Here is a 21,273-nt window from a genome sequence, read left to right on the forward strand (position 1 = left end):
TAAAAACAATTAGGATATTCTGGTTATCTATCATTGAATATTTGGTTAAAGATTATGAGATTTAAGGAAAGATAAAGGGGTAAATCAAAGTTTACAGCACAGTTTACATTGCTAAAATATAAATGTCATTTGTAAAGTGAAATTGGAACTTAATATAGGCAAATTACATAAGAATTTTAAAAAGGAGAATCTCTCAGAAAAAAATGAGGTGCACCCAAAAACATTGCTGTGGTCTTCCCAGAGAAATGGTAGAAAGTGAGATACCCCCAAGTGAACTGAGACTCATGGGAAAGGAATGGAATAATGCAATTTTGTCGTTGTCATTGTTGTTTTCAAGAAAAGATTTCTTTGTGTCACCATCTTAGTTGTCCTAGCCCTAACTTGCTCTGTAGACCAGGCTGGCCTTGAACTTACGAAGATCTGCCGGTCTCTGTTTCTGCAGTGCTGGGATTAAAGGTGTGCACCACCACACCTGGCAAAAAATGTTTATTTTTAAAGCAAATATTACACACAGATTTCATAAATATTGCTAAATACTTTCTCCAAAGAAGCTCCAATTTCCCTTATATGCATATATTCTACTTCAGATCCGGTTTAGGGCCATTATCTGAAATTATATAGAGAGTAAAGGTGATTGAAACCCAACATCACAATTCAATTGCCAGAGCAGCCAAAACCAGGAAATCTTTATCTGCCTCTCTAAACACTACAAAGTAAGAGTCATGTGGACCCAGCTTATCTTCTCTTCTCAAATAAATTTATTTCATGTTTTTTTTCATTGCTTTTGTGCATGTACATAGGTGTGTGCGGTGAATGAGCACATGCGTGTGGGAGTTTATACCCCTATGCATCTACAGGTATGAGCCAGCGAAAAACATTGGGTATCCTTCTCTATCTGTCTCCACACTGTTTCTTTAAGCAGGGTTCAGTCTCTCACTGAATGCACAGCTGACCTGACAGTGACCAAGCCTCAGTGGTCCTCCCAACTCTACCCTTGTAGAGTTAAGTTACAGATGAGTATATGGTTATGCTTGTCTTTTACATGGGTGCCCAGGATTCAAACGCAGGACCTCATACTTTCATAGAAAGCCCCTAAGCCATCTCCCCAGGCCCCATTGTGCCCTCCTTTCCCTCTGATTCTTATTGACCATGAACTGAGGAATCTTCAGTGCTACAGGATCCTGCCACCCTGATATTCTGCACAATGTAGCCACTCAGCAAGAGACTGAATACGTTGAAACCATGAGCAAAATGGTTTTAATTCTGTCTGATATCTTAGTCATAGCTCTTTGAATGTACCTTATAGTAACATCTCTTTACTGTTCAGCTTCCCACTCTCATTCTCCTGTGTGACTCAGGAACAGGCAGTTAGGTGAAGCAGAAGCTGGCTACACTCTCTCTTACTGGGAAGGCCCAACTCAAAAGAAGGCAGTTCAGGTAGCTCTCACTCACCTGAAATACGTGTTCATTCACCCCATCAGCATCATTTATCCTTGGCTGGGTTGTAGCTAAGTTGCAAGACTATTAAACTAGCATGTATGAAATCCTATTGTTCACTTTTCTGTCCCACATAAACTGAGCCTGGTGGCAGGAGAAACAGAAGTTTGAAGTCATTCTCAAATGCATAACAGTTTCAAAGCCAGCCACACTGGCATAAATGTGACACCGTCCAAAAACAGTCAGTGAACTGGAAGAAAAACAGGAAAAAGCATAAATGAAACAGTCATTTGTTAAATGCTTACGGTTTTCATATTTGGAGATGTTTGTGAATGAATTAATCTAGTTTTACCTTATCATAATGATTATCAAAATGAAATAACCAACATCTATGCTGTGAATGTAGAAAAGGTTTACGTAGTAGATACTGAAGCGACAAGTTCAGGTACCTCAATGTGAGCTTCCCATTGGCTGCATCTACTCATGGGGTAGATAGCAATGCATGAGCACATGGAAAAGCTGGCAAGTGAGTACAGTTAAAGCAGGAACAGGCTGACTTTGCTCCTATTACAACAATGTTTCCCTTGGAACTAAGGTGCTAAGTGAGAGCTACCTCCTAAAAGTGCATTCCCAAAGACCTGAGATCCCATCAGGTCCCACCTCACAGTTTTACCACCTCCCAATAGTACCACTTTAAGGACAAAACATTGGGGGACATCAACACAAAATCCAAATCATAGCAGTGATATAGGCAACAAGCAGTACCTTGTGGATCTTAGGTTATTTAACAAAGGGAGCAGACAAAACACACCCTAAACATCATGCACAGATAGGCAGAGTCTCCAGAGTGAGAGAGAAAAGTGATTGAGAGTTGCGGAGATGGCTCAGGGGGTAAAGTGTTTGTCTTGAAAGCAAGAGGACTTGAATTTGATCATAAAATAAGCCAGATGTGATGGTACTCACTTGTAATGCCAGCATTGGGGAGGTAGAGAAAGGCTAAATAACTTGATCTACTGGATGAGTTCTTAGCCAATGAAAGAACATGTCTCAAAATCAAAACAATACAACAAAAATAGAAAAACAAAACTCTAAACCATTCAACCACCAACCAATGGAATAAACACACACACACACACACACACACACACACACACACACACTGAGAGAGAGAGAGAGAATTAAAGACAAAAATAAACCACTAAGTAAATAACAAATATTCAATACAAAAGAAGTTTTAAGAGACAAAAAATGGGGCAGTGAAAGAAGACTGGAAGTAGTCAGTGGTAACACATTACAATTTTAAAAAACAATATGGTAGAGTTCTCATTGAAATGGTAACATTTGGGCAGACACAAGAAGGTCAGAGATGGATCTAAATATTTAGAAGAATTTCCTGTGCAGTAGCAATCATACATAGTCTGACAATGGAGCATCCCCAATGTACTTTAGGGACAACCAGGATGCCAACAGGGCTGGAGAGGATATAGAAAAGATATAACAAACAGAGGTGTTTGAAGAGTTAAGTGAGTACAGTATAGGTCACTAGGAACCCATTTGTCATTTTCAGCATTGTTTAGCTGAAGAACACAGATCTGCTTAAGATGATTGGAATGTCTTGACCTTCAAGTCAATGAAACATCTTCTGTCTTTGAGTAATAAATAAGCAGGGATGTCAAGGGTGTAAGTTCTCTGACAACCTCAGCTGTTTATTGTTGCAAAAGGAGCAGCGGGCTGCATCCTGCCACCCGGCTAGCTTTACACCCGAAATAATTACACAGAAACTGTATTCTTTTAAACACTGCCTGGTTCATTAGCTCTAACCTCTTGTTGGCTAACTCTTACATATTGTTCAACCCATTTCTAGTAATCTGTATGTCACCACGAGGTGGTGACTTACCGGGAAAGATTCAGCATGTCTGACCTGGCAGCTGGTTCCATGGCATCTGACTGACTTCCCTTCTTCCCAACATTCTGTTCAGTCTACTCTACCTATCTAATTCCTGCCCTGTCAAAAAGCCAAGGCAGTTTCTTTATTAACCAACGAAAGTAACATATAGATATATGACCCTCCTACATCAGTTTATTTGAGAGATCCTTGTGATTCACACCAGCCTAGCATCAGGGGAGTCAGGAAAAGTGGTCAGATCAAGCAGTCTCCAGAGAGTAGGATTTGTAGGACTTGTTCACATCACCAGCAATGGCTTTGAGGTAAGGAGGCTGCAGCTATCAAAAAGTGTTGTATTTTTTTTCTCTTGCTGCATAAAAGCACAATAACCAAAAGTAACCTGGGGAGGAATGGATTTAATTGGTTTATTTGTTGTAGTCCATTGAGGGAATCCAAGGCAGGAACTCAAGCAGGGTAGGAACTGGAAGGCAGGAATGGTAGTTGAAGCAAAGACCATAAGGGAATTCTGATTACTGGCTTCTTCCCAAGGATTTCTCCATCTGATTTTTCTTCCTATAATCCAGAAACTCTTTTCTAAAGGTAGAACAGTCCACAGTGTGCTGAGCCTTCCATATCAACTATTTACTGAGAAAATACACCACTGACTTACCTACAAGACAAACAGATTGAGAAATTTTTTCAATTGAGGTTCTATCTTCTGAAATAACTCTGACTTGTGCTAAATTGTTAGAAAACTCGTGATTATTAGAGGTGACAGGGAAAATTCTGGAAGGACCCTAGAAGCAGAGGTCAGCAACAGATATGTGAGTCAGGTGTAGCTGTTCAAAGGTTGAAGGGTCTTCTGTGGTACTGACCATTAGGAAGCTGAAATATAAGTCTGCAATTCAAGAGAAAGCACAGCAATCAAGACATAAGCTAGGACATTGCTGGTATGTAACCACCCACTAGTTTTGATTATGGCAATATGATTTTAAGAGAAGACACCAAATTTTTTATTTCTTCTGTAAACTTTTCCAAAGTATGAATAAACTGGCAATCTGCATTTTCCTGAACTATCTTAAATCCTTTTGTATTCATAATCCTTTCACCCAGACTCACCATCTGTAGGAGGAGGCCACTTATTCGTGCCAGCCGCCCAGAATCAAAATAACCATATACAAACTATATCATTTAAATCGCTGTTTTCCCATTATCTCTAGATTCTTATTGGATAACTCTTACATATTAATTTAACTCATTTCTATTAATCTGTGTATCACCATGTGGCAGTAGTTTACAGGCAAAGTTCCAGCGTCTGTCTCCGGCAAGGCTGCATGGCTTCTCCCTGACTCCACCTTCTCTCTCCCAGCATTCAGTTTAGGTTTCCACTCCTATCTCTATTCTACCATGTCAGGCCAAGCCAGTCTTCTTTATTCATTAATGGTAATTACAGCTTACAGAGGGAATTCTCACATCAACCATTTCGCCAGGTCCTGTCAAAGACAAGTTACATATGGAGAACTCCCCTGATCACTGGGCAACAAAATGGGCCTATGTGACTGGAAGGCCAGTAAACACCAGGAGACTGCTCATATCTACCTCCCCAGAGGTTACATTATGGACACATGTGGCCTATATTGCTTTTTTACCTGTGTTCTAGGACTCAATATTAGGTCCTCACGCTTTCCCAACTAGAGACAGAGCCATCTCCCTGGCCCCAGAAAACAATTGAATTGGGAGGTTATTTTTGAGTTATCATATTTTTTCTTTTTATCATTATTGATTTTCTTCCCCTTCCATATCTTAGGCTTTCTTTGAGCTCTTCTCGTTACCTCCTTAATCTCTTTTGTACTCTGATCTTACACGTAGACAAGATGTCTCCTGAAATACCTGCCATCTTCTGTGAGTCAGACGCCACTCTTTTAGCTTGTCTGGACTCTTGGAAAGCCAAGAAAATTTATATGTTTATATTGACTGGACAGTCACATCTGTCTGAAACTTTTACAGTTTTGTTTTGTGTGTGTGTGTGTGTGTGTGTGTGTGTGTGTGCGCGTGCGTGCGTGTGTGCGTGTGTGTGAGAGAGAATTGGGGAGGTGACAGTTGTGAATGTTGTGTGTGGATTGACCGTGTTTCAAGTGAGAGTGCATGTGGAGGTCAGTGGTGACATAAGATATCTTCCCTCATGACTTCTACCTTGTATTCACAGTCAGAATTTTCCACTCAACACAACCATTGGCTTTTATTTTCCAGCTTGTCAGCTTGCCCTGGGGATCACCTGTCTATCTTTACTATGACATGGTTGTCAGGGATTTGAACTCAATTCTTCATCCTTGCGCCACCAGGGCTTTACCCACTGAGCTACCTCCCCAACCACCCTTCATGACAATTTGAGTTAATAGCCTTGCACCTACGACTACCAACATCCACACATGCTGTTTACTCCCCCTTTCAGCTCTAAGATGTTTTCCGTGCAAAAACACTGAGTTTGTGCCAAGCTGAGAGAAGGAAAAAAAGAAACAGAACAACATTAGTATGAATATTTTCTGATCTGTAAATCATGTTCATAAAACAGTCTTCTTCAATAAGCAAATTTTGTTTATAAATCTGATATTGAGTGTATGTGTTGAGATGACCTTTTCTAATCTCTGTGCATTGGTCCCAAATGCACCTCGCTGCAAAGCAACTCGGCAAGTTCTCACTCATTTTGCTCCTTATTCTAAGAATATTAGATTTCTCCATTTCCCAAATACATTTTTCCCTTCCAGAAATACATCATTGATTCTTTCAGTGACCACAGACAAATGACTCTGTAGCCTACATTTTCAGTGCTAAATTGAGCATCTTAACACTAGTGCAACGTCTGTGGGAGGCTTATTAAAGTTATGCACAAAGAGGCCACTATTTCTCACAGCTTCCCCCGAGTCTTCTCCCTCCGTATCCAAATTGGATATGAAGAATATAGCACTGACAACATAATGTGTATACTACAGGAAAAATTGTGGTTTGGTATCTTTATATAACAACAGAACTGTATAGTGTGTGTGAGTGTGTGTGTGTGTGTGTGTGTTTGTGTGTGTGTGTGTATACTTTACTTCTAGGTTTTTATGTTGATGTATGTACTGGGACAGTTTTGTATGCCTATATATGTGGAGGCCAGCAGAAACCCTTGGGTATTGTTCCTCAGGCACCATTGACCTTACATGAGGATCCTTGAACGAGGATCTTTCACTGATCTGGAACTCACCAAACTGACTAATTTAGACGGCCAGTGAGTACAAGGGATTTGACTCCTTGTGCCTCCTCAACACTGGCATTGCAAGCATGCACCATCATATACATGGATTCTGTGTGATTGAGCTCAGGTCCCCATGTATGTAAGGCAAATACTTTACTGGTTAAGATATTTATTTATTCCACTACCTTGGAGGTTTTCCTAGGAAAAAAAAAGATTCTGTTAGTTCAAAGTAACAGAGTCTCAAATCCAGCCAAACTGCATGAAATCTTTATTTTTCTGAAGAGTTCGTGGTGTGTCTCACAGAATGCAAAACACTTTACCGCAGTCCTTGGAGGGTATGGGAATGAAAAGTGGTCCTGAGGACAAGCGAAACCAAATGTGCACATCATCAGGACCCTGTCCATCTCTTGCTGTGCTGTGTGCGGCAGGTCACCAGAGCTTTATTCATTTATCTTTTACATTCTTCATATGCATGAAGTCATGACCATAACAGATGTTGGGATCTTGTTTTCTATAGTATAAACCATCAAATTCAGGCTATTTGTCATTTTCCTGGCATCATAACTAAAAGAAACAAATGAAAAACATTGCTTACATTTCTTTGCTTATCACTCTGTTGTTAAATCAGTAAGTGCTTTGTGGCAGTAGGTGGTACACATGGTAAAGGTGCTTGCTGTCAAAGCTGGCAGCCTGAGTTGAACTCTAGAGACCCACATGATTGAAGGTAGAAACTGGCTTCTTCAAGTTGTATTCCGGCATCCTCACCTCCCTCATGGCGCGTGCCCCTTGCCACCATATTTACACACACTAAATAAGTAAGTTAATAAATGCACGTGTAAAGGAAATTTAAAAATAAACACATTGTTGGCTGCCTGTAACAGACATGTCATGGGTGGGGTCAGGTAAGTTAGGGTGAAAGGCTTGAACTATTTAGCTTCATGGAAGTCTTGGGTGAGCTCAGGGTAAGAAACATTCAGAAGTTGGACTGGAAAGTTGACGCAGCAATTAAAAGTATGTTCTGTTCTTGTAGAGGACCCTGGTTCAGTTCCCAAGACTCACATGCTGGCACACAGTACCATCTGTAACTTCACTTCCAAGGTATCCAACAACCGTTTTAGGCTTCTTTCAGCATCAGGAATGCATGGGTGTGGTACACATGCAAACATGCACTCAGACCTACAACATGAGAAAAAATAAACAAAGAACGAAAAGAAGATGTCCAGAAGCAAGGTAATGGCAAGATACAAAAGACGCGAGGAGTGCTGGCAGAGAATGGTACAAACAGTGCTGTCACCATGGGGTTTAGGAGGTGATGGGTGAGTGGGAAGGGGGTAGGTGGCGTGTCTTACTCAGATTTTGTTAAAAGGACACTATATTGACTTGGCATACTTAGTAAAGGTCTTCAGGATGGTTTGGGCACTTTCTGAAAAAGTAGAATTTCTTTGCATGTTAATTGCAGGGCAGGCATTGACCTTTAAACCTGGTTTGGTTTCTGTGTAGCTTAAGATAGCTTTCTGACTGTTTCCAAAGAGAAGCACAGACAGTAATCTCCATGACTACTACTTTCTTCATTTCCTTTCAAAAGCCTCCACACTTTCAAATGTAAAGAAATCACCCTTTTGCATGGTGCACCACAATAAACACAGCATTCAATAGAGTTCTCCCACTTCTGTTTAACCCTATGCAACAGTTTTATGCTCTAAATAGAGGTAGAATTCAACTCTGAGATCCCCACTACTCAGAAGTGCCAACAGATCTGTATGATTTTCATATTTAATTCTGACAGTTATAGAACTTTAGCAATTCTGTTTTTCAGTGCTGCTCCCAAAGTTTTTGCTTCACTCTGTTTCAATTGTCTTAGTTTATTTTATTTATTATGCGTTATCTTCCATTAGGTGCTTGCCAAACTACTGTGAACATGGAGGACACTGTGTCCAATCCTGGACTACCTTCCACTGCAACTGCAGTGACACCGGATACACAGGCGCCACCTGTCACGACTGTGAGTACTCATACAGTGTGCCCACAGTGAATGGGTACACCTGTCACGACTGTGAGTACACATACAGTGTGCCCACAGTGAATGGGTACACCTGTCACAATTGTGAGTACACATGCAGTGTGCCCACAGTGAATGGGCACAGCTCAAGGAGTGCAGTGTGGGGACCCCAACTCCCAGTGTGGTGTGAGCATTGTTTATCACTTTAGCATAAATTATCTAATAGGATATTATATCTCAAATACTAAATCATGCAGGGAAAATTCAAGGATATAAGATATATTTTGTGGATTTATGAGATTAGGACAAAGAAAGTGAAGTTGGACGTATGCTAAAGTAGAAGAGAGATGGTGCTGTAAGTATATAGGGGAGCTGTGGGACAGATGGCATTGTCGTACTGCTGCGACAGGTAACTAATATATATTACACTGGCACAAGTAGCTCGTCGTACAATGTACGTCTTATTCATTTTCCCATTGCTTTGGTAAAAACACTCTGACAAAAGCAATTTAAGAGAGAAAATGTTGATTTGGGTTTACAGCTCTAGAGGATTCATTCCATCACAAAGGAGGAAGACATGTCTACAAGGGGGTCAGCAAGGCAGAGAGAACAGACATCCTGAAAGGTCACTTTGTATCCACATAAAGGAAGCAGAGAGTGAATGAAAAATAGGGAAAAACTGTATAGCTTCAAGGACCACCCTAGAGACTCATTTCCTCTGATGAGACTCCACCTCTTAGAGATTCTCCAATTTTCCCAAGCAGCACAAGTCAGGGGACACCTGTTCAAGTGTGATCCTATGGGGGACATTTTACACTCAAACTACAACATGGCTAGCCCACAAGCGCCCCAGACATTGGCAGGCTTTCTTCCTCATTGTCCTCATTATGGCAGAAGTCTCCTCATCCGAATGCTGCAATGGCTAAAGAAAGCAATCACATGGTAAGGAAGCAAACCTCTGTGGTTATTCAAAGGCTTCTATTGAAAGAGCGGTTGGTGGTTACTTCTCACATTCCATTGACCTGATACTGCCCTACTGTCTCCAATAGGAGGGAAATGCATTCAAACCACAAGAAGTAAGATTATAGAACCAGAGTATTGGTGATGAAGTCTAAGTTACCTCCTCTCAATCTTGGTCATTTGGGAAGCTTCAGTTTGAAGGTCTGGGCTGATCTTGTACCCGTTATGGAAGAAAAGCCGAGAAGAAGCGGATTCTTAGAGTACTGGAGCAGTGAATCAGGGAGTGTAATGATATCTACTAGAGGACCTGGGCAGGATCCCAGGACCTGAAGGAGGACAGTAGTGATAAAATGAGTGATGAAACCGGAGAAGAGGGCTGGCCTCACACATCTGGAAAGGAACTGAATCCATTTCCTACAGTTGGCATAATTTCATTCCTGTTCAGGACTGAAAAGAGTTTTATCATGTCTATCAACTACATTTTCTTTATCAGTTCCTCTTTTGGCAAACACCTATGAAAGCTCCATATTTTGCTATTGTGAAAAGTGTTGCAAATAATACTTATGTGCACATGTTTCGGAGACACTGACTTGGGGTTCTTTAGGTAAATACCCATGAGTGGTGTGGCTGAAGCATCTGGCTTGTCTAATGTTCAGTTTTCAAGACATGCTGTCACATTTGTTGGTCCTAGAGTGTATTAGATCCTCCAGTCATACATACAGGTGACGTGTGACAAATGAAGCTGTCTGGGAAACGGGGAGTCTAATGATAGAGGGGTGATGGGAGTCATTTGGTTCGGAGCAGGAGAATCAAAGATTCGTAGCATGGTCCACAGCTATGTTTGCTTTTGTGGTATGTGTATGGGTGTGTATGTATGTGTGCACATAAGAATGCATATGTGCTCACTTTTACTAGTGTATGTAGAGGGCAGTGGCTGACATCTGTCCATTTCCTCCCTCTTTATTTTTCTCTGAGATGAGGCCTCTCGCCTAACTGGGATCTCACTGGTTTGGCTGCACTGGCTGGTTAGCAAAGCCCCAAGACCTGCTTGTTTACCACCTAGCTCAGGGGTTGCAGGTACACAACACTCCTGCTTCACTTCTGCATGAGTTCTCAGGACCAGATGTGGGGCTCATGCTTGTTCACAGAAAGCACATCTAATTGTGTACTATCCACATGATTTCTCCTTAGAAATCATACTGAGCCAAAGCTCATGGGTGAAAGATATTACTTCATACTTCTCACTCTCCAAAAGGCTTAGGATAATGTATTCTTGACAGTTCTTTTCTGAGACTTATTTTCCTTTTCCTGCGAGAATTACTTAATCGATCAAATTATTTACCATATCATTTTGCCAAACCTTCTTTTATTGAAATGGAAATTATCATTTGTGCTCTTGGGGAGTCTCGAACACATTTTTTTTCATAGGTGGAATGATCGTAGAATGAGTGTCCCCTTAAAGTTGTCCTTTCTCATTCGACACACGCTTTTTCAAGCAGCACTGGGTTTCAGTAGCCAGGCATTTAATGATTGCTAACTGACAGGGCAGTTGCTCATCAGCCCCTGTCTGCCTCCCACCAAGTGGTTGTCCTTGATCTGCTGAACTTCTCTCTGGTGGCATTCACAGGTGCGCATTCAGGGTCTCTCTACCATGTCTCAGGCTTCTATAATCTCCTCACAGTGTAGATTGCTGACATCCTAACAAAGCCTTTCAGGTCATTTTTCAGCTTTACAAAAGGATGTCATCTTTCTTCTTTCAAGTCTGATGGAGTACTGCTCACTTGGGCAGTCAATCGACAGATATCGACTGGGAGCGTATCAAGCTCTCTGGCTCTCAGACTTAATGGTCATCACAGAGCAGGGAGGCTTTGCTAGTTCCTCTACAGGGAAACAGGCCTCTTCATTACATTTGGATGGTTGTGCATGGTGAGGAAATTCTGACAAAGAGATCTGTTTCCAACTACCTTTCATATTCTTATCTCAGGTTTAGCTCATACATTGACATGATTATAGTAGTTTTTATCAATACTGGCATTCTTGACCCTCAAAGCCAATAGCAGATGGTTCTCACCTTTAAGTAGATGAGAAAAAAAAGAAGAGGAGAAAAAAGAATGAGCAAGAAATGAATAGAAGGAAAAACAGAAGGAGAAGGAATGGGGTAGAGAAAAGGAAGGGAAAAAAGGAGAAAGGAATAAATAGGGCAAGAACAGGAGCTGCTGGTGGGATCGCCAAAGGCCCAGCAAGCAGGTTAGCTGAGTTAGTAAAGATGACACATGTAGTAAAGAGATGAAGCTTAGGGGATGATGTCACTGGTTAAGCCTGGCACAATCTCTGCCTAGAGAACTAACCACTGTAGCTGAAAAACTGCATGGAGCACCAAAGGGAAGTTTGTAATTGGAAAGTGTGTGGTTGCTCAAGAAGGTTAAATCAATAGAGTGTTGGAGGTCTAAGGGTACATTCTGAAATTCATAAGTTTCATATATATATATATATATATGTGTGTGTGTATGTGTGTGTGTCTGTGTGTCTGTGTGTCTGTGTGTGTGTCTGTGTGTCTGTGTGTCTGTGTGTTTGTGTTCTTCTGGGGGATGAGCATGTGTGAATATGCACATGGTGGGCAGAAATCATCTTCATGTGTCACTCCTTTATGTGTTCTACCTCATTTTGTAAGGCTGGCCTCTTACTGGGCTGGAACTAAAGTATGTTGAAGTGACTCGCCAATTACATCAGGGCTCTACATATATCAGCCTCCCAGGTCTGAAATTACAAATGTACACCATCACATTCAGCTTTTTAATATTCGGGTTCTGGGCAAGGCCAATCAACAAAACCATTTCCTCAGCTTTGAAAAGTGAAACACTCTCAGGGAGTGGACCAGAGAGAAACCCATCTTCACAGGTAAAATGCTAGCCACAGGAGCCTGCTAACCCAAATCCAAGTCCAAAGAGTCATGAGAAAATCTGAATGTGGAGGAGGGGCTTCTAACATGCTAGCACTCTTGCCAACAGCAAAATTAGAAGTGGAATGGGAGACTTTCCCAGTAGTTTCTGAGTCAGATATAGGTAGTCTGGAAGAGGTTGTGCACAGACAGAAACATCTCAGTCTCAGCAAGGTCAAAGGTGAGAACTGACTCCCCAAAGTGTTACCTACCTCCACTTGTGAGCAGCGGCATGGGTGCCCCCAAATGTCAAGAGTGCCATGCCTTTCTGTGAGATGAATGCATTTTTAAAGGACAGCAGAGCAGTGGTGATAAAAGCTAAAAATGAATTAAGAAAGCAATGCCAGAATGTCCCCATGAGAAGGAAACTTGGGGGTCCTGTTCACACAGCTGGAAAGTCATAACCTGTGGATCAGGGTATGACCCCTTACCATAAGAGGCATCAGTTTCTGGATGACTGGGTGGATGTGAAAGAAACTTGGAGAAAAATTGCAATGAGCCAAAGGAAAACAGAGCAGAAATGAATCTGTTCCTGCAGCCTGGGTGACGTAGCTGGTCTAAGGGCGCCTGGCATTGACTGGTCTGAGGAAACAGACAGACTGTTGCCATTCCTAGGTGTCGTCAGAATGCAAATCTTTCAAAATATTTAGAATCTTCCCCTGACATGGAAAGTGAGGCAAACACTGACTTTGGTCTCTGCCCCAGGAACAACAAAAGCTAGTTCCTTTCATTCTCATTCAATAAAATATTAACACGTATGCAAGGCTGCCGGTGGGGAAGTCCCCAGGCCTTCCTGTAAGGAGCTTGGAACTCCACGAAGAGAGATCAGAATGTACATATAGACGTCTACTGAACACACTTTAATGTGACCTGGGGCTTTTGCTGGTTATTTTGTTTTTAAGCATAGTAGTTTCCACAAATTCATAGGGAAAATTCTAAGACCTCATCTAGATTCCTGTACCCATAGGCAGAACCAAACCCAATGTGTAAGAGACCTTTCCTTAAACATGTGTTCCTATCTGTTACCAGAGCTGTTAGGGTCAAATTCTGAGGCCTGAGTGCCCCCCTGAGAAGCTAGGGTTGTCCACCCATTTCCTGCTGACCAGTTCAAAAGACAGGAAATAGAGCAGAGAAGAGAGACTTGATCAATGTGGCCACACTGGAAAGAGGAACAAGGAGACCCAGCTACCCCTGAAATCCTTCTTCAGGGTCCTGACATGAAGAGTAGTTTCCAGGAGAGAACCAGCAGTGTGCATAGCTAAGCAGTCCTAGTTGAGATGTGGCCCTGACCCTCTCCCCTGTCTCAGTCTCTCGTGCATAGCAGTTTGATGAATTATCAGAACAGTGTGAAATCTCTGTCCTAGAGACACAGACTTGTGTAAGCCTTCCTCCCTTTTCATCTCACGGCATGGAATTCCTATAGAAATCTCAGTTTCCTGCAGACCCTTCTCTCTGTTAGTCTGATAGGAAAAAGAGACTCCTTGTAGAATATCTTCCTCCCTGCTGGGAGGGAATGATACCTATGATGGAATTTAACTTATAAAGTAGGCACGGGAAGGGATGAACTTTCTCCCTTTGAAGACATCAGTCATCTTATGGCTTCCACACCATCTCCTGCACGCTGGTTTGTTCCTTTTGCTCTTTTCTTCCTCTTTCTCTGTGCATCTCCATCATACTCCCCCATCTTGTGCTTATTTCATTGAAAACACAAGAAAGTTAGCTTCAAATGACTGCATTGGATTAGCAACACAGAAATGTAGTCACAAATATTGGCTCATAGAAGCAAGAAATCATCCTAAATTTGTGAATGAGAATTAACTGAAGGTAAGTCAGTTGCTGATGTCACATCATTTGGAGTACAATGATATTTACTGTGTACAATGAGCAAGAAAAATGAGAACTTTTTCTCTCATATGTTTCAATCAATGGAAGACTACTTGTCAAAGAAATGCAAATTCCCAGTGTTCCCCTTAACCAAAAACTAGTCTAGGCTAATGGAAAAGCTCCCTGGGTAAATTACCTGTCACTCAAGAATCAGGAATGTAATTCAAATCCCACATCAGCAGCTTTCCTGCATAAATTTCCCAGTCTAGTTGGGGGTTTGCCATAGGGTAGTCATTAGCAGGAGAAACAGACACAGCTCAGAGCATGCCTGGCACCCATGATCTCAAGTAACTTGCTGACTTCTTGTGCCCTAAGATTCTTCAGGAATACACAGTAGTAGGCTATGAATTGGTTTAACTAAGAATGACTCTTAAATCTCTCTGGAAGCCTGACTCAGAATGAGTATAATGATTCACTGCGCTCTGTCACAATCATCCTGTGCACTTCTCCTTTTTATCGGTGTCTCTGTCTTCCCTCTGTGTGCATGTGTGTCTGACATTTATACATATGTGTGTGGGTTCACACTCCAGAGAAGAATGGAAGAATGGCTGATGTTCTGCTCCAACACGTTCACATTATTCCTTTGAGGCAAGCTCTCTCATTGGACCTGCATCTAAGATGGCAATCAGTAGGTCTCAGAGATACCCTTGTCTCTGCTCCAAGGATGAAGGTGTAGGTGCCTGTGTGCCATGCCTGAATTTTTATTTTGGTTCTGGAGATTAAAATACAAGTCCTTATACATTTGCACAAGGAGTGTTTTTACTCAGGGATCCATCTCCCCAGGCTCCATTTTTTCAGTTCTTATTTAAACTATTTCTAATATCATTGCCTAGTGCAATATCTACGTAAATTTCCTAGCTCATCACTTGTCTGTGGGTCAGAAAATACTGAGGATTCTCTGGCACTATCCTCTCTTAGAAAAAAGTTTGTTTTTCTAAGAGTCACGGATACTTGAAGCTCCTGCATCTTTCCCTTGAAGCAGTGCAAGATGTAAATAATGGGATTTTCAACAAAATTAGGGAAAATCAAAGAGTAGTAAGCAGGAAAATAGAAGTGTTGTTACTGATCAATAGTTTGTCAACTTCATTTTAAACTATGACTGATTCCTTTGATTAAATCGTCAATCAAGTAAATAAATGCCAGCCTGTTCACTTTGAAAGATGTAAGTCATCTTGACTGTGGTTCAGAGAAAAGATCCAGAAAGTATTTCTCCACATGTTGAAGTTCTCTAACACAGTATCTCAGTGACCTGTGTCAAGTTGTTCTACTAATTGGAGCCTTGCTGGTGCCTCATTCAAGGAAAAAGTAATAGAATCCGCCCCTATTGCTATTGAGATAAATTCATGAGTCAGTGGGCGTGAACTCTCCCTGACAAGTCAGATCGTAGCTCTTCCTGTGGTTCCTGCTGCATTTACATCATTTTGTCCACATTGCAACCTTGAGGAGGAGCAATGTGAGCCTTCTTTTTCATAGAAAGGCAAAGAATAAGATGAAGAACAGTTCAGAATGGAGAGCTAAGGGCATTCAATTACAAAATCAAGTAGGACAAAAGCCTGAATACTGGGGTCCCTTCCAGAAAGAGGATGGCTACATTGCGGCACGTGTGTGCTCATGTTCATGCATACAGAGGACTCTCTCTCTCTCTCTTTTTCTCTCTCTCTCTATCTTTCTCTCGCTCGCTTTCAATGTGTGTGTGTGTGTGTGTGTGTGTGTGTGTGTGTGTGTGTGTGTGAGAGAGAGAGAGAGAGAGAGAGAGAGAGAACCCCTTTTTGCCTTCTCTTTTGAGACTGGGTCTCTCATTTAACCTAGAGTTCACTCTTTCACGTAAATGGATGGCCACCAGGTCCCTAGGATCTGTCTCCACACCCTCATTACTTGGGTTATAGGCACACATGACTGAGCATGGCTATGCCCAGACTTAATTGGTTCTGGGTATCTGGATAAAGGTCCTTGAGCTTTCAGAGCAATTACTTTGCTTACTTTACTGTGTTCTGGTTCCAGGGATATTTTTTAAGTTAAATTTCTGTGGTTCTCTTAAAGTTACTTGAATATATCACTATGCTGTTTCGAATGAGTCTTAGTTAACTGAAATGTTTATGCGTATGTGCACTGTATATGAAGGCAGTAACATTTGTTTGGAAGCTAGAGACCTTGGATCCCATTTCTTAGGTGCCATCTACCTTCATTGTACCTGGCTGCCCTACCTAGGGACTGTAAGGGGTCCACATGTCTCTGCTTCCCCAGTGCTAGGATTACAATGGCTACCACCAGGCACAATCTTTTTGTTTGGGTTCAGGGGATCATACTCAGACCACTGTGCCCATATGGCATGTGTTTTACCAAAGGAGCCAGCTCCTTACTCCTTCCTCATTACATTTATGCATATTAGCTCTGCTGGGCTGCAGAAGGGAGGCTTGCCAGCTCTGGCTTCTGAATTCTTTCAGGGCAACTTTGATCCACAATCTTTACTTGATCAAATCAAGCCCTTCTCCCCCTTCCTGTGTGTTGACCTTATTTCAACTTGGTCACTTCTAGGTCTTATTTCCTCTTTCAGGTTAATTCTCTATTTTATTCAACACTCCGCTCACATTATATATGTACACACGGTTGCCGTAATTAAATTACTTCTATTTCTCTTGTTCTTTGAGGTCAGATGTATTGGCTTGCACGGCTTGCACTGAGAACGTTTCTGAAAAGCAGCACCAGATTTAGAAAACTGTTTGTGCAAAAAATAACATCGAGAGAATGGAGTTGTAAAGTTTATCTTATTGACACTTCCTCCTATGATCTCTACCCTGGCAGAAGTGAAGACAGCATCGTGTGTCCCAGAGCAAGTGTTATGCTTTCTTTAACCACCATGTAGAGAAATCTCCCAATTTTAATTGGTTGAAAGGACTGAGACTGCAATTTTTCATTCAGAGTGTATCTCTTAAATCTCTCCACATTAAGTACCATGAATTCTCAGAGGCTTGTAAACCATCCTCCAGCTGATATAGTTGTAGGAGTGTCCAATTTTACGATGCTAGGATAAATAGGACATTTGGATAAGTAAATATATGTTCAGAACCTAAAAGAGAAATAAAACCATACATTGTCAAAGAAGGACATGAAACTGGGTTTATTAGTCTGTCAGCGGAATAACTGTCAGTGTCAGTTTGCAGCAGCTCAGGTTTCCTGCTGGCAGCTAATGCGATGATGGAGACCCTGGCAATCATCCCCCTGCTCATGCCGCCCTGACGCCACTGTCATTGGGACCGGAAGAGAAAACAAGTGTTTTCTCCCTACCAATAGTTGAATTCATTGCCGCCAGTTGTTTAGATGGGACGTGAGTGTGGAAATGGCCGTGTAATGTACGTAGATGGGGATGACTAAACTCAGGAGCGAGCAGAGGCAGGGTCCATACTCCCTGGTGTCCACTTTATAGGTACTTTCTGCTTAATGATGTCATAAGGAATACTCAAAAGCTGTAGAACATGATGACTGGGGAAATGACTCCAACGGGAAGAGTGCTTACCACACTACTATGAGGATCTGCAGCCTCCACATGAAAAGTCAGTGCTGCCACATGCACCTGTAAACTCAGCGCTGGCCGAGGGAGAAGGAGAGGGCTTCAGAGATAAATGATCATTGCTGAGTCTTGCTTAACAGCTAGCAGAGATAGAAAATGGTGAACTCCTATTTCAGTGAGAGACTTTGAAAGAAATGATTCCAAGATTTGGAGTGACAAGAAAATATACAATGATATCCTCCTCTGGCCTCTCCCCACACAACTACAAGTATATGTACCTACAGGCAAACCTGCACACTTACATACATATACACATATAGAGGAAATACACCTGATTCTTTTTATCTTTTTTTTTTAATTTGAAATGTAGCATGAAAATGAAGTGTGCTTGAAAATTAAGGTGGACAGTTCTATACTCTAGTAATAACCTAATTGAATAACAAGATAATATTCTACATCAAGCCTGGGCTTATTCTCATCTCTAAATATGATGGTAGCAACAACAGCTTGAAGTCTTTTATGAGATAGCAAATTACAAAATAAGATAATGGACATAGTGTCTAAAAAGCAGATGAACAATTTTTATTTTTATGTTTGGAAGTTTGTTTATTATTGATTTTAAGCTTGTTTTCATGTTTATTTATGTGTTATTTGTATGTGTCTGTGTGCATATATGTGCATGTGGCTCAAGTTACCATCAGAGACCAAGCGAAGGCCTTAGGATCAATTGAACTGGAATTATAGTGGCTGGAGTTGTCTAGAGTGTGTGGTGGGTACCAAACCTGGGTCTTCTGTAAGAGTCTCAAGTGCTCTTACATACTTAGCCTCTATTTCAGCAGCTTCATTTAGTTTGGTTTCACGTAAGTTTTCTTTTCTGTGACCCTGGGGTTTGAAGCTGGACCTGGCTCGTGCTGAGTAAGTGCTATACCACTAAGCCATATGTTCTCTGGAGTTTATAGTGCCCCACTCATCGGACCCTACCTTTGTCCATTCTGCTCTGTTGTGGTTAAGTATGAAATTCTTACTTCTGTGTCTGAAAGGACGTCTAGGTATGTATTGCCTTGTATCTTTCCTCAAGTTGGTATTCTTAAAACCACCTGCCTTTTACCAGTTGCAAATTCTGTTTATTCTCTGAGATGTGGAGGAGTTGTTGCTCCTGGGAGGTGAAGTCTATTCATCATTTAGTTTCTCTAGCTATAGTTGGGTCTCCAACAGTTCTATTACAGAGAATCCACCATTGAAGCCCTCCTCACAGAATTGTCACGAGTCATAAAAAGTAGAAGACTATCACCTTTAGATGTTAGTTGGAGACTCCTTTTCTTCTTAAATCATTTGTCTGTATATGTAACATACATGTAAGTGAAGGTGTCTGTGGAGGCCAGAAAGATGTGCTGGATTTCTCGAAACAGGAGTTACAGGTAGTTGTGAGCAAACCAACATGTTTGATGGGAACAGAACACCAGTTCTCTGTAAGAAAACTACACACTCTTAACCCTTGAGTTATCTTCCCAAATCTCACTGTTTCCCATACCTCTCATGCCCCTGTCTCTGGCAAGTTTGTGTGGGAAGAATGGACACTTATTGAAATTGTTGAGCTTACAAAGTGCTAAAGAAATATTTATCAGAATAAGGAATTTCTATTATTTTCAATAATTAGTATAGAGTTTGCTTTTTATTGTAATGTGATAATCACTGTAAGCTTTGTTCCAAATCAGTCACCATAGCTGATCACACACTTTAACTTCTCTGTGATCACATAATAATTCCACTGCCATTTTTTCAGTCAGCTCTTTCCCCATAAATCTCGCTCTTTGAAATTCACTCACCTATGCCATGCATATTTACTATTAGTTGTGTACAAGTGTCTATGATGGGTCCAACATTAGACTAAGCATTGTGTATGATATTCAAGCAACTGGAGACTTGATTTCTAAAGTCAAAGACTTCAAAATAGAAAGACTATAGATCAGAGTGTGTGCAAGAGAGAGGCAGGCCGCTTGTTCATCATGGCTGCCTAGCTAGCTTAGCTCCAAAATAACCACACAGAAATTGTCTTAATTAATACACTGCTTGGCCCATTATCTCTAACTTCTTATTGGATATCTCTTAATTTAGCTCATTTTTATTAATCCATGTATCAACATGTGGCAGTGGCTTACTGGATAAAATTCCCAGCGTCTGTCTCCAGCAGATTCATGGCATCTCTCCGACTCTTTCCTTCTCCCAGCATTCAGTTATGTCTTCCCTGCCTACCTGAGTTCTGCCCTATCAACAGGCCAGGGCAGTTTCTGTATTCATTAACCAAGAAAAGAAACGCACAGAGGGGTCTCCCACATCAAGAGTATTACAACACACACTGAAAAGAATGTAAGGTTATACGTTAGTAAATCAACCTTTATAAAACATATGGTCTACATATAGATATATTTAACAAAGAGGAATAGCTACACGGGGAGGGATTACATATTAGTTCTAAAGTTGAGCTATACTCCATAACACGAGCATCATCTTCACGATCATAGAATATGAGGAAGAATCAAGAATCCAGAGGACATGAGTAGGTAGGCATGGAGAGGACTGGCCTGACTTGTCTGGAGTGATTACTAGAGATGATGAAAACTGATAGACAAAATGGGTATCAGTCAGACTGAAGGCAAAGGAAAAGCTACTGGAAAGAAGTATTAAAAGATTTAGTGTAATAAGTTTACTTACATGGTTCCAGAAGCTGATTAGGCAAGTCTGAAATCTAAGGAGCATGTAGTTAGAAGGGAGGCTGGATGTCAAGGATAGGATCTTAAGCTATTTTCTATTAGTGCAGTGTGAGTGTGTGTGTTGTATATGCATATGCATGTGTGTCCCTGTGAGTTTGTGTGATTGTGTGCATTCAAGAGTGAATTACCTGTGTGTGTATGTGCATATGTATGTGAGTGTATGTGCCTGTGTATACATGTGTATGTGCATGTGTATATTCCTGTGTAGTATTTGTACATGCATGTGTGTGCCTGTGCCTGCATGTATATATCTGTGCACATTCATGTGTCTGTGTGTGTGTACATATGAGCATGTGTGGTATATGTGAACATGTGCAAGTATGTATGTGTCAGTGTGCACAATGCATGTGTGTGTGCTTATGTTTTTGGGTGAATAAGTGTCTGTGTGTAAGTATGTAAAATGTGTATGCATGCATGTGTATACATGTGTGTGTTCACATATCTGTGTATGTGTTAGGTAAGTCCAAAGATAACTCTGAGTGTTAATTCTCAGGAACTGTCCATTTTTTTTAAAAGATAGGGTCCTTCCCTTGGCAGAACTCATTAATAGGGCTAGGCTGGCTGGCCATTGAGCCCCTGTCTTTGGCTCTTTGGCACTAGGATTACAATCTCATGCTATCACATCCAGCTTTTTGGGTGTGTTCTGCAGATAAAAC

At 41.3% G+C, this 21,273-nt stretch overlaps 1 protein-coding gene across 1 annotated transcript in view; it reads left to right on the forward strand.

Moving 5' to 3' along the window:
- The window catches only part of LOC148118756 (contactin-associated protein like 5-1-like), a 918,003-nt gene that overhangs the window by 563,521 nt on the left and 333,209 nt on the right, over positions 1-21,273 (forward strand). Inside the window, exon 11 of the mRNA XM_087899418.1 lies at positions 8,453-8,559. Coding sequence (XP_087755544.1) covers positions 8,453-8,559 — 107 coding nt within the window. The remainder of the gene's footprint in view (positions 1-8,452; positions 8,560-21,273) is intronic.

Source organism: Myodes glareolus, chromosome 20, assembly GCF_982192425.1.
Source record: "Myodes glareolus chromosome 20, mMyoGla1.1, whole genome shotgun sequence".
NCBI lineage: Eukaryota > Metazoa > Chordata > Mammalia > Rodentia > Cricetidae > Myodes > Myodes glareolus.